Genomic DNA, 13737 nt, shown 5'->3' on the forward strand with positions numbered 1-13737 from the left:
GCTCCCCACTGCGGCAGCTTTAACAGTGCTTGCCTTCTACCTACCGAGTCTCCGTGTCTGCTTTCCCAGTTTGGTTTGTGGGCTAGGCCATTTCACTGGATCTTTTGGAAAAACAGTGTGGGGATGCCCACCCAGAAACTCTCTCTTCCTAGGATTTGGCGGTAGCTGGTGCGGAGGAGGACTCAGAGAGGGCAGACCTCCCCAGCTCGTCTCTCGTGCCCCACCGCCAGTCCTACGCCCACCCACCAGGCAGGGTTCCCGCAGCGATTGAACCAAGAGACCTGCACACAGCGCGGGTGGATTGCAGTTATGTATTCAGTTTCCTACCGACTTAACTAACATGGGCCGCGGGAAGAGGGGAGAGAAACACTGGAAGAGCTGCCTGACTGGAGTAGGTGCCTTTCACTAAGTCATGCGTTCCTACGCTTTACAAAAGCATCTTCCTACAGGAAAAGCGACTCCCGCAGGGATAGTAGGGGCTGCAAGGGTCACAGGGGTCACAGGGGTTGCAGGGGCTGCAGGGGCTGCAGGGGCTGCAGGGGTTGCAAGGGTTGCAAGGGTTGCAAGGGTTGCAGGGAGAGGTGCAGGGGTAGCAGGGAGACTCGATCTTGACGCAACTGCCGAGCCCGTAGGAGTACGTCACGTCTTTCTCGTCCACGCAGGGCGGCAGGCTGAACTCTTTGCAGATGTTCATGTAGCTGTACTTTTTCGACCCGAGGCAGTCGTACCTGTTCTCCCGCTCTGCCGACACGCACACCTTTCCGTCCTTCACCCGAACTTTGACTTGATCCGGTTCAAAGCCGCACACGTTTACCGATCCTAAAATGTTACTGCTACAGCAAGAGGAGGCCAGAATTCTATTTGTTGTTCTTCTCAATCTGGAAGTTAGAAAAAAGGAGAGGGTGAGAGGAAGAAGCTCAAATCTCAGACACAGCTTGAGAAGCAATATTTTGATCTGTTTTTCATTATTATTATTATAATTTTTTTTTTTTTTAAGTTAGCCCTGGGCCCCTCTTGGGGCTTGAACTCAGATCAAATGTCAAGGGTCACATAGTCTACCACCTGAGCCAGCCAGGCGCCTGATCTCTTTTTTTTTTTTTTTTTTTTTAATAGTAAAAGGAACACTAGTCATTCTGAAAAGTCAAACTTTTCCCCAAGTGTATAAAGGAAACGCTGAGAGTCCACCCGTGTAAATCGCATTCTGCCACAGGTAAACCTCTGTTAACAACAGATGGTTGCTTGAAGTTCCAGATCTTTCTCTTGCATTTAAATCCCAGATCCTCCTTTTATTAATTGTGGAAACTTGCTTAGTTTCCTCATCTGTAAAATGGAAATAATAACAGTACCTACACCATAGGTTTTTTGGAAGATTAGATGAAATGATGAGCGTTGCTTAAGATTGTGCTTAGTGCGTTAGAAATCTTGCTTAATTATTACTGTGATCGTTATTATTACTACTATTATATGTAGACTCTTAAGAGTTTTTTTAAGGGGATGCAACTAATAAGATATCATTTAAAATCATTATAAAGATGTCTTTCAGCCTCAGAACCCAGCCCTGCTACCCACAAGATTGGAGCCACCCTGGGCTGTCACACAGACCCAGCCTGAAAGTTCCATCAACAAATGACAAGGCAAAAGTGCCCTGACTCTGCCCTGCCCACCGGGGCCTGTCTCTTCCTGCCACTGTGAGACTGCTCCAAATGCTGGATGGCTGGCACCCTCTGGAACAGTGAGCTTGGAGGGGTCGTGAACCGGATCCGGGTCCCATCAGCGTGCAAGGGCTAATTGTGTACCTCCCTGGCCCCCTCCTACCCCCTGACCTCCTGTTGACCCTTGAAATCCATGTGATGGGGTATTTATACTATGGAAATGGGAAAACTCTACAAATGAGGGCTTTTTATCTCCTGTCTCCCACCCCCACGTGGCTAGCTGTTAAATACCACTGTCTGCGGCCCCTGGAGCGGCAAACACGGGTCCCCGGGGTCCCTATAGAGCTGCCTTGTTGCCGCTCAACAGTCCTGTGTGAATCCTTCATAATAACAAAATAACAACAGCAGCCCAGGCTAATTGAACACCCGTGGTGTGTCGAGAACTAGTAACACAAAGTGCCTAGGGGCACAGGCTCTGGAGCCAGAGCATTTAGGTTCAAGCGTTGGTTCTGCCGCGTGGACAAATTACTTCGATTCTCTGTGCCTCAGTTTCCTCATCTGTCAAATTGGGACAAGAGTAGTAACCTACTTCTAGGGTTGTTGGGAGGTTTAAATCAGTTAATGAACGAAAAGGATTTATTGTAGTGCTTGGCACACAGGTTGGGCAGCCCGGCATTAGCCTTATGTGCTCTGGCTTTCCCTAGGGTCCATTTTCTTTCTACTTGGCGATCCTTCCAAAGACAACCTAATGTTCTGAAATGGTCTTCTTTTTATCCTTTAACATAAAAAAAAATTTTTTTTTTTTAAACTCCGTGTTCTAAGAGACACCTGGCACATCTTGCAACACTTGGCCTCCAAAGGAAGGTTTTGGAGCACGTGATTTCTAGAACTTTTTCCAGTTTGCCAAGTCTGAACTTTGCAGTTGGATGATTGGTTTGAGAGACCTTTTTAGTTCTTGCCTTTTAGGCTGAATTTTGTTTGTACCCTGCTTTTTGTTAAGGAAGTTATATGAGTTCATTGTAGAAAACTTAGAAAATATACAGATAAGCAAAAAAAAAAAGGAATAGGTCGCAAAATACCCGTAATCGTACAGAGCATCTCACATTTTGGTGCTCGATTTTCCTCTGTGTGTGTGTGTATTTCTACATACATATGTAGATTCTTGTGTGTGTTCTTATGAAGTCATGCTCTACGTACTGATCTGAATCTGTATTTTTCACATGGTTGGCTTAACAAGCGTGAGCCCTTGTACCAAAGGTTCCGAAGCAAGGCTCTTAGAGGCTAATTTGCAAAATGACGCAATGGACTGCTGTCCTGGAAGACACCAAGGCCAACAGAAACAACTTGTGCAAGGCACCCAGAGGACTGTGAGGGTCACTGAGCTGCATTTCCGCCTCCGGCCCCAAGGAACCTGGGGAGCATGGGGTACAGATGTCTTTCATGCCCTGGGTGTGCCAGGGTACCCACGGGCCATACTAAGGAGAAAGCAAGAGAACTGGACTTAAAAAAAAAAAAAAAAAAAAAAAAAAGGTCTTTATCTGTGGAAAAAACAAAACAGGAGAAAACGCACTCTACTTTCCCTGGATGGGCAGAGAGGAGCTCACAGAGATGTCCCTCGCCCTCTCTGGATGGGCCAGGACCGGGAGGCCTGAACAGCAAAGGCAAGAGTGAAACAGAGAGCAGAATGGGTGCCCCTGGATCTCTCCGGAACCTCCCATGGTGTGGACGTGGAATGAGAAACCTCAAACCCTGGCACGAAGGACCACAAAGGTCCTCACAAAACAGGACCAAGGATCCCAGGCAGGGGTGCCAGGACCCCTCACTACTGCTAAACTGATTCTGCTGAAGGCCTCCTGCCCTCCCAGATATGGATCTGGGAGCCAGTTCTACAAGCCAAAGTGGGCTTCCAGATCCTTCTCCTCCTGTCATCAATCTGAAGTCTTGGAGTGCAATTGCATGTTGTTGTTGTTGTTGTTGTTGTTGTTCAGATTCCCCCTCTTTCTCTGGCCGGGTCACTCTGGCCCCTTTGCCCCTGCGGCAGCTGCACAGAGGTCTCATAAATCTGAGTCTTTGGGAAATTGCCTAAAAATTCTAGGCCAAGGGAGGTGTCTCCTTCCTTTGGCTTCTTGGGGCTTATCTGTGGGGTGGGGTGGCTTTAGGAGAAATTGCAGGAGCCACATTTTACTTGTCAGATTTAACTGACTCCTGTCTGGCCAGGTACCTATCACCCCATAAGGGATTTTCCATGGCTCTGTAGTGTTCTGGGCAAAGGTGGTGGGGGCGGGGGGAGGTTGCCTCCTATAATTGTTATTGTGAGGCTGGAGCTTGGCCACAGCAAACATAGGGAAATCAGCCCCCTGGCTCGTTGCAGAATCCTCTCAGGGAAGCTGAGGGAAAGCGAATGGACAGATGGGGTCCATGACTGCCACTCGGGAATACGCGTCTTCTCCCTACTCGAGCTGCAGTTCACCTGAGTGTATCATCACCAATCTCCCGAATGTGCAACATGCTGTCCTCAGCAACGGTGAGCTGTACGGTCAGCCATTTTCACAAAGCCATAAGTGAGCTTCAGCCTGGTGCTGAATGAAATAATGAAGGTGTCAAAAAGAGGCCTATCTCCACCCAGGACCAAAGGGAGGTAGGCCTTGGAGTACTGTGCTTTTTCTCCTAAGTTTAGACCCCTTCCAAAGACCCACCAAACTCTATTCCTCCTTTCCAACTCATCTTTCCCTTTCTCTTCTTCCTTCTGTCTCTTCGCCTTTCCTGCCTTGTCTCTCTTCTGACTTTTGGATGATATTGAAGAACAGTGTCACTCCGCGGAGGCAGGGTAGCAAATACAGGGGCATCAGAGGCCCCAGCAGTGCTTGTTAGAACACAGGTGCTGGTCCCCACCCCCAGAGTTTCCAACTCAGCGGCTTGAGGGAGGAGCCAAGAATTCACATTTCTAAGCAGTTCCACCTGATGCTGGTCCCGAGCCCATTCTTTGAGAACCACTGACGGGCTGGTTAAGCACAGGAATCCCAGACTCAGGCAAATCTGGCTTTCCCAGCTCCTAGTGGTCAAGAACACTGCTCCTGAATCTGTTTCATCATCTCTAAAACAGCCAAGACGTCGCAAGGATCAGGTGAAGATGAAAGGCGGCACATAATTTTCGCTCCATAAAGGGTAAGTGTCTTTATCAGGCTGGACCGGGCTCCACCTTCCTCAGACTTCCCTGAAACCTGAGGCTTTAAGTGACCCAGCCTCAAGTCCTGTGTCATTAACCAATAAGGTGAAACCAGATAATAGACATGCCTTTGGCCTAGATGGACAGCCATTCCTGCCCCTACCCCCTGGGGTGACTGGGCTCGGAGACCTGTGGGTATGAAGGAATTATGGGGAGGGGTAACAAGGGGCCACACTCTCTTCCCCCTCTGCAGGGACTCTGAGGGAGAGACTGCTCTGCCCTGGCCTATGGGTCAGAGCATGGGGAGGTAGAAAGAGTTCCCTGAGGTACAGCTGGGCCCACAAAGCACTCACCAAGAGGCTATCATTAGCCTCACCAAATAAGAGCGAGTCGGTGAAAACCTTGGTCTTAGAACAGGAAGGGGTAAACAAGGAATGAAATGAGAGGGCCAGTTTTTGAAGTTTGCAGAAGATGGTGCCCCTCATGTGGGGACTTTCAAGAGAGATTGAGACCCATCACAGATAGTTGGGTGAGTGGAGGAAATCAGGCTGAGTTTCTGGGTTTTAAGCAGCAAAGGGTGCGAGCCTGAGCCCAATGAGCCCCTCCAGCTCAGCTGCAAATCCAGCATTTGTCTGCAAGGCACCGGGCGTCGGAGCTGAGAAGGGGGCTCCGTCCATTAGATGGTCAACCCCTAAGGGCAGGGTTGAGGAAGGGCTGGTGTGCATTCGTCTGTGCCCCTTCGGTATAGAGGAAAGGGAAGCCCACGAAGTGTGGTAGTGAATCGGGCACAAACTTAAGACAGGCTAGTGGCATGGCTTCTTACAAAGGGAACCAGATTCAGTCACCGTAGTCCCTCTAAATCCAGAAGAGGAAGGAAGAGTCAGGGAAATTGCTAGTGCTTGCGGTGCAAAGGGTAGTTGGGGGAGGAAAAGAGAATATCAAAGAAGGTGAAAAAAAAATGGAAGTACTTACTTGAGTTTCTACTAAGGAAGATACTGCCAAGGTGCTAGGTAAACAATGGAAATGGATTGGACCTTCTATACCTGGTCTAAAAACACACACGTACAACACACACTCATCAATCAACTAACATACACGCGGGAATGCTCAGGAAACTTATGGGAGAAATGAGCCTTCTTAACCGTTGTTAAAAGAGCAGGTTGACTCTCAGACAGAAAGACAATTCCAATGGGGTAATGGCAGCTATAGACCGGGGAATCTTTCCTGTTGGACAAAGAACCTTCAGGACAATGCAGCCTGGCGTCAGAAAGGGCATGTCATACCTAACCAAACTGTTAGCGTTCTTTAAAGGGATAGAAGATCATGTGAATATGACTTCTAAACCCACAAAGCCTTGGGCAAGTTTTCACAGCAAAGATTGTTTAAAAAAAGTGAATCAACATGATATTTCTGGATCTACTTAGTCATGGATTGGGAGCTAGCTGAGAAATAAGGAAAAAGAGGCATTTCACTGGAAGAAAAAAATATTAATAGTAGGAGTCCTCTGGGATTGGGGCTGGATCAGGCTTTAACATTTTCATCCATGGTCAGGAAAATTGAATATTTAGGTTTGCAGGTAACAACACAAAGCCTTTCTGGATAGTGAAATGTCAAGCTATCAGAAATAGAGCATAGGAGGGTTTCACAAGGTGGTATGAATGGGAGGAAAGTGGCTGGGAGGAGACACAGCAGGCAAGACTGAGGTCATTTCCAGAAAGGACTCAGCGTTATCAGTTCAGAGACCAGGGAATTAATGTAAAGACATCACCAGCTTCACATACTGCCTCAGGCACAGGAAAAAAGTCAGCAAAATCCAGACATTGTCAGGAAAAGTATCACAACGCATAGAAAGCATCATCTCTTATATAAACCACACTGCCGAGAAGTAAGTTTGAGGTTGTGTCTATTGCATGCCAAGAAGTAGGGGCTCCTAGAGCTGGTGGAGGGCACCCAGGGGGTGGACCACAGAGAGGCACCCTTATCTGAAGAGTCTGGGGAGGAGGGCCAGTCAGGAGACAAAGGCTGGAAGAACTTGGATCAAGGGTATTCAAGGATTCAGAGGCACAAAGGCAGTAGATACAGGCCTGCTCACAAGTAACCCTTCATGTAGACCAGTTAAAGAAGGAATTCCTAACTCCCAGTGTGCAAAACTTATATAACTTGATACTCTGAGCCGTAAAAATAAAAACTATTTCAGGGGCACAGAGGTGGCTCAGTTGGTTAAGCATCCAACTCCTGATTTCAGCACAGGTCATGATCTCACAGTTCGTGTGTTCGAGCCCTGAGTTGGGCTCTACGCTGGCAGTGTGGAGCCTGCTTTGGGTTATTTCTCTCTCTCACTCCCTCTCTCTCTCTCTGCCCCTCCCCTGCTCTCTCTTTCTCTCTCTCTCTCTCTCAAAATAAATAAACATTAAAATAAAATCTTTTTTTTTTAATTTTTTTTTTAACGTTTATTTATTTTTGAGACAGAGAGAGACAGAGCGTGAACAGGGGAGGAGCAGAGAGAGAGGGAGACACAGAATCTGAAGCAGGCTCCAGGCTCTGAGCTGTCAGCACAGAGCCCGACGCAGGGCTCGAACTCACAGACCGTGAGATCATGACCCGAGCCGAAGTCAGACGCTTAACCGACCGAGCCACCCAGGTGCCCCTAAAATAAAATCTTAAAAAAAAAAAACAAAACTGTTTCAAATTGAGTGTAGATTTGTCTAAACGCAATAGCCCCATCCCAGACTATTGTCAGAGGTCCACTCCTGATCTTGGTGACTGATGACTTGGACAATAGTTGCCCTATTGTCCTTTCTTCTGGAACATCCTGGTCACTGTTATCAAGTATCTGTCTCTGTCTCAGACTCTATCTCTCCATCTGTCCATCCATCTATCCATCCACCTACCTATCTATCTAATCTATTAATCTATCACCTGCCTCCTTAGCACAGAAGGCAGCACGTCAGTCTCAAAACCTATTGATTGTTGGGATAGGAACAATGTTGTTTAAGGATAGAAACTTGCAACGAGTAGTAAATAAGTCTCAGAGATCTAGTGCACAGTATAGTAAATACAGACAACAATGTTGCATTATAATCATCAAACTTGCTAAGAGACTAGAATGTAAATATTCCAACCACTGAAAGGAAATGATAATTATGGAACACGGGAGAGGTGCTAATTGTCACTACAATGGCAATCATTAGAATATAGAAATGTATCAAACATGCTATAAATTTGCACAATGTTACTTGTCAAGTATATTTCAATCAAAAAATCTGTCATCCATTTGTGCCCATCTTTTTAAAAGTAGTAGCATATTAAGTAGTTTTTCTTGCCTTTTTCATGTAATACATCAACACATAAAATACTTCATCAGCCTGCTTTACATCTACTTAGCATCCTAGTGTATAGACGTACCATAATTTATTTAACCAGAGGACAGTACTTCCAACAATTGTTTTCGTCAGTTGTACCAGACCGGATGGCATGTAGCGGAAAGTTAGAAAACCTTCTCCAGGCCATAAAAGGAAATGCAATCAAACAAAATTGTAAAAAGTGGCTTTAAACATTACCCAATTCAATTAAAACCCTCTCGACTCTGTTCTGAAAGCTGCGACTCTCAGGTCTGTAGTTCAGCAGCACAACTTTTGCTACTGCCGGAGAGGGCGCCGAGGTAACAGGCCCAGCTCCAGATGGGTTTTAAGTGGGCCTGGGGTTGGGGCATGGGAGAAGGGTTCTCCTACAAAACCGAGGGAACGCCTCTGTTGTTCAATTTTCTCCCCTGCTCTTAGAGCCTCTGGCGAACATTAAGGATTTGATCAATTGTTATTGCTTCTCCTGTAGTCATTTCTGTAAGCCCAAATCTACTCAAATCACTTTACTCATAACCAGAAAAAATGTTTAGTTTGCTCCTTCCAATAGCTTTTTAATGACACCTCCTATTTCTTTCCCTCATTAAAGCCGCATTATTTATCACGTCGGCACTCCTACCATAAACCAACACAACCTTGGCAATCGACATCATTCCGTTGTCTTTTGAGAATCTTACGGTTCCTGTCCTGGACCCATTTACTGTTCTGTTCTTAAATCTTTGCTAAATCACCAGAGTTATTATCTTGAGCCCTTTTCGTCTTTGTCCGAGTACCAGCTGTGGCATCCCCTCCCCCATTTCAGCTCAGAAGGTTAATACACCGGCTATGAAAAATCTTAAAACGTGCTTTTACTTGGCAAGCTCTCTCTTTTCATCTTCTATGGCTCTAATGGCTTTCCTCTCCAAACTTCTGAGAGATGGTCGCAGGCAGTAAAGCTTGACGTCACACAGGCAACACGGATAGAGGTCGCACAGGCCACAGGAGCGCGCTCGCTTCGAGTAGCACAGGCAGTACGGGTAGGGGTGCAGGTCGCAGCAGCAGTATGGGTGCATGTACAAGTCGCAGAGGCATCGCGTGCATTCGTCGATGCATCTCAACTGCCTTAGTTCTCGGTCCACCTTCTTTATGTCCCTTCTAACACTGTCCAAAAGACAACTCAGTGCAGCCATTACAGTCACACCTTATTGTTTTGTGAGTACCTTTGGGAAATGGCACTCAGGGGGGAAAAAATTGTTCTAAGCTCTTCTCAGAAGTTTCTTTTAAAAATAAATGAGGCCCACATGATTCACTTACTTTAAAGCTTGTGTTCTATGACCTCACCACCCTCCAAAGTGTGTCATAGTCTTCTGGTTACCATGTGAACTGCACACAGTCACGGTCTCCAGAGGCCCTCCTTAGAGTTACACAGCTACTCGCAGAACCATCCTAATGTTGAGATTTCATTTACCTTGAAGTTGGATGGGTCCCCACAAGCAGTCATGGCCCTTTGGGGTTCATGGGGGTAACCGTCAATGTCCTTGGCTTGTGTCTGTCCTTAGGCCTGGCTACGGCTGCAAAGGTCTTGGTGTGGGTGATGGAAGGAGCTGCCTGGCTCCTTTCTCTATGCCCTTCCAGCTCCAGCCTTGACTTGACATCTAGCCTTGCCCCTTCTACTCTAGGATTTGTTCTGACCCCTACATTTCTACATGTAAAAAGCTTGCTTTCTTCACTGAGCTTTCCTGCGGTTCTTCTTACCAAGTCATCTCAGGTCAGCCTTTGTCCTTGACCTTCTTAGCCCCAAGTCTCTGAGTCCTGCCCATTCTTTGCTATCTGGTATCCTTGCTGTCTCAGAACCTCAGTTCTCCAGTGCCTGGGGTCCTGCTCTTAAGCTCCCATCTCCTAGTGCTCAGGCTCCTGTCTGTCACCACCTCCCAGCAACTTCACCTCGGTCTGTGTCCAAGCCTCTAGATGCCTTGTCCCCAAGGGATTCCCAAGTGTTGACCCTTGATACTCTTGTAGCCAACTGCCTGAAGTTGCTTGAAGTCAACTGCCTGAAACCCTCATTGGGGCCAGTTTCCTGTGCTCTCAGCTGGATCAATATGCTGGACCTTGGGCTCAGCCTCAGCCTTGGTTCAGGTACTTTTACTCCTCTGGGCCATTCCCCTCAACCCGCTCTCCAGCTCTTAAATCCCCCTTTTAAGACGTAGGGTACTTGAGGACAAGCGGTTGGATGTGGCAACCAGAGAAGGAGGTGAGAGCCAGGTTTGAAGGGACTTGTGGGCCGGCTAAGGAGTTTGAACACTGAGCACAATGAAGAATGACTAATTTTCTTTTCTGTTGAGAGAAATTGAAAGGAAAGTCTGATAGCTGCATAGAGTCCCCAGCATTGTAAGGGGACAACAGCAGAGGTGACTGCTGATGGAAAGCAAAGACTGCCGAAGTCTGGACTGGGGATCATGGCTGTAGGATGGCAAGAAGGAACCCAGTGGGGTCACCTTCCCCTCCCATCCACTCAGGCGCATCCAATATACTCTCCACATGGCAGCCAGAGTGATTTTCATGTGTAAATCTGTCATCCGCCCCAATCCCACCCACCCTTTTCTGTCCTCCTAGAGCAAGGGCCAAAATCCTTATAAGATGCTGAATAATAGGGCCTTTGCCTACCTCCCCATCTCCGCCCCCATCATTATTCCTGTAATTCATTATGCTTTGGCCACAATGGCCTTTCTCAAAGTCTCACTCATTCCACCTCATTCAGGACTTGTGCATACACTGTTCTCTCTGCTTAGAAATTAAACTCCCCACCCCATGCCCTTGATCTAGTTAACTCCTGAGGCATTCTTTAAATCTCTTCTTAAAGGTCCCTTCCTCAGAGAAGCCCTCCCGGTCCCCCAACTAAGCACTTATAACTCTGCGTACTCCTTTCATAACATCGTTTCTCTGTTTCCCCGACTAGACTGTGAGCTCTATGAAGGCAGGGACCTCGTCTACTTTTGCTCACCATTAGATACCTAATGCAATGCCTAGGGCTCAAGACTTACTAAGTGAACAAATGAGTGAATTAAACAGAACTTCGTGAACAGAATGAGGACGGAGTGAGGGAGGAATCCGTAATGATTGCTAGGTTTCTAGCTTGGCAGGATCGTTGCCATTGACTGAGGAAGAAAAGTAAGTTGGGGGGATATGCTGAATACGAGGTACTGACAACTTTAAGGTGGCAATGTGGAATAGCCTGCAGATAAGTGGGTCTGAAACTCCAAAGAAAGCTTGGCCAGAGATAGAAATTCAGGAGTCACAATTCCATACACAGTTGGAATCCTGGAGTGGCCAAGATCATTCAGGAGAAGAAATAGATTGAGAAAAGAAGAGGGCTCAGGTAGAATCACTCAAGGAACAATAACAAGAAATGGAGGAAGTGATGGAGTTCATGATGACTCATAGAGAGGTGAGAGCCTCCTACACTGAAGTCCCTTGTGTATGACTAGACCAAGCCTAGTATTCCCCAGTATTCCCCAGTGTTCTCCAGCTATGAGCCAGGGGGCCCCTCTCTGTGCAGATGAGATGTCTTAGTAAAGAAAATAAGTTTCCCTGGAGGTATTAGAATGGGAGGCTGGCCCCTGACTCACATGGGATATGTCAAAGCAAAAATGAATCATCCTCCTCTTTGGACAAATGCTAAAGTCTTTCAAGAGTGATTCCACCCAATTCCGAAGAGTGAACTCTGTTAATGGGAATATGGCCCACTTTTTTCCTGAAGGCTCACTGCAGGAATTATAGAGCTTTCTCTAGCTCCAAGTGATAGACTTCTGAACTCTTATATCATGATGAATTCTATCCCTTAGCAAATGTCAGCAAAGGTTAGAACAAGCAAGCTTTTGGTTTTTGATTCTTAAATACACAGGTTCAGGAATTTAAGTACACACACCTGAATATACATGGCACATTATGAAGCTGGTTACAGCTTTATTTTAGCTAGGGTTCTCCTGTGATCCTATTCTGCCAGTGATTTTACTCTTCATCATAAAGCATATTTTTGACATCATTTCAAGTGACTTAGCAAAGGTTAACGGCTCCTTTAAAGATCAGATGGAAACGGGATCTATTCAGGTCAGAAGGAGTAGAAACTCACCAGATTCTACAGAAACCCACAGAAGTGATCTACAGTCAGTCTCCTGAAACACAAGCACAGGGAGCTTCCATGGGCTCTAACATGGAGGTGGGGGCCCTTTCCCACATAGCAGTATGCCTGTGGAGGCTCCCATCTACCCTGGCTCATGTCCAGAGAGAACCTGGACCATGGGACTTTTATAGGCTGCGTATATACATGAGTAAACTTCCTCGTTAAGATTTGAGGAGTGGATATGGTATTCGTGATCACCACCCTGCTTTGCCTGGGACTGAATAGTTTCCTGGATGTGGGCCTTTAATGTCAAAACTGGGCCAGGGGATGCAGGCTGGAGAAGAAGGTCGGAATACAAAGTGTCTGTGGTGGCCCATCCACAGTACGCTGGCCTCAGCAAGGTGCAGTCCTGTGTTTCTGCTTTAAAGGCTACTACGGAGCCTCATCCTGAGCGCTGAGTTGTCTGTGACAGCGGTAGGCTCTGACTCCTCTTTCCCCCACCCTCTCATGTACCCACAGCTCCCTTCTCCTCCCCCTCCCCTTGAATTCTGCAAGACAAATGGTTAGCTCCAATCTGGATTGTTCTTGATGACGACAGAGACCAAAACATTTCCTTGAACTTCACGCTGGAATCATTCACACGGAAGAGGCCATTTCCTTGGATGCCTGCCAGACACAGAAGGGCTTGCTTCTACCGCAGACAGTGTCCTGATTAGTTTGAGGGGGTCGAGAATGTTTATTCTCCATCTACCACCACGTAAGTGCCTAACTCCTAACAGATGCTTACTTGAACAGTAATGATAGTTTACATTTAATGAGTACGTGAGTCTGTCTGTGTCAGGCTAATCCTCACGATAACGCTATGAAGTAGAGACTACCCCCATTTTGCAGATGAGACTGAGGCACAGAGTTCACCCCCAAGTGGCAAAGCTAGGGTTCCACCCAGGCGGCCGGCTTCCAGTCTCTGTGTCTTCAAAGACCAGTGACCCTTAAGACAATTTCTCTTCTCTCTTCACCTTAAAGATGAAAGAGAAATTCCATTTGAACATTAGGATTTGGAGGATTCCTGCTTCTGTCATTAGCCATACGCCTGTAGCTTGATTGCTGCACATTTTGTCCTTCAAACAGAGTAATGTGCTTTGCTAAACTGCTTCGCCCTGGGTCCCACCGACAGTCACCCTGCCATGGGTGTGACGGCTTCCTGAGTGCCTCCTCAGGGACGCGGATGCAGTCCTCAGGAGGACTTGTTTCCTCAGGAAACAAGTTTCCCCTCTCTCCCAAAAGAACACCTCTTACCAAGAATTCCTTCCCTCACGCAGCATGGAGGGCTTACTTTGTAAAGAAGCAAGAACTTTCTCTGTCAACTCATGCCAAGGAAGATGCATGCAGAACAAATAATTCCCACAAAGGAGATGCCACCTGTTTCCGCCATGGTTCTCCACAAGGCAGTGGCTTTTCTGC

At 47.0% G+C, this 13737-nt stretch overlaps 1 protein-coding gene across 1 annotated transcript; it reads right to left on the minus strand.

The window, feature by feature from the left end:
* Positions 1–427: 427 nt before the first annotated feature.
* ODF1 (outer dense fiber of sperm tails 1) lies at positions 428–9346 on the minus strand. The gene is made up of 2 exons (XM_047088976.1): positions 9030–9346; positions 428–878 (listed from the first exon to the last, which is right to left on the minus strand). Exons 1-2 carry the CDS (start codon positions 9344–9346, stop codon positions 428–430), a joined length of 768 nt encoding a protein of 255 aa, XP_046944932.1.
* Positions 9347–13737: the final 4391 nt, after the last annotated feature.

The sequence above is a fragment of the Lynx rufus genome, unplaced genomic scaffold (genome assembly GCF_022079265.1).
Source record: "Lynx rufus isolate CCGP_SWC_20201006 ecotype Redwood Valley unplaced genomic scaffold, mLynRuf1.p SCAF_26, whole genome shotgun sequence".
Lineage (NCBI taxonomy): Eukaryota > Metazoa > Chordata > Mammalia > Carnivora > Felidae > Lynx > Lynx rufus.

What these genes read in the sequence shown, in the direction of transcription:
- ODF1 (XM_047088976.1), bottom strand. Translation starts at nt 9,346, where the DNA reads ATGGCTGCACTGAGTTGTCTTTTGGACAGTGTTAGAAGGGACATAAAG. An exon ending in GAAAAGAGAGAGCTTGCCAA is followed by an intron (nt 879 to 9,029) that starts GTAAAAGCACGT and finishes TCTAACTTCCAG; the next exon opens with ATTGAGAAGAACAACAAATA.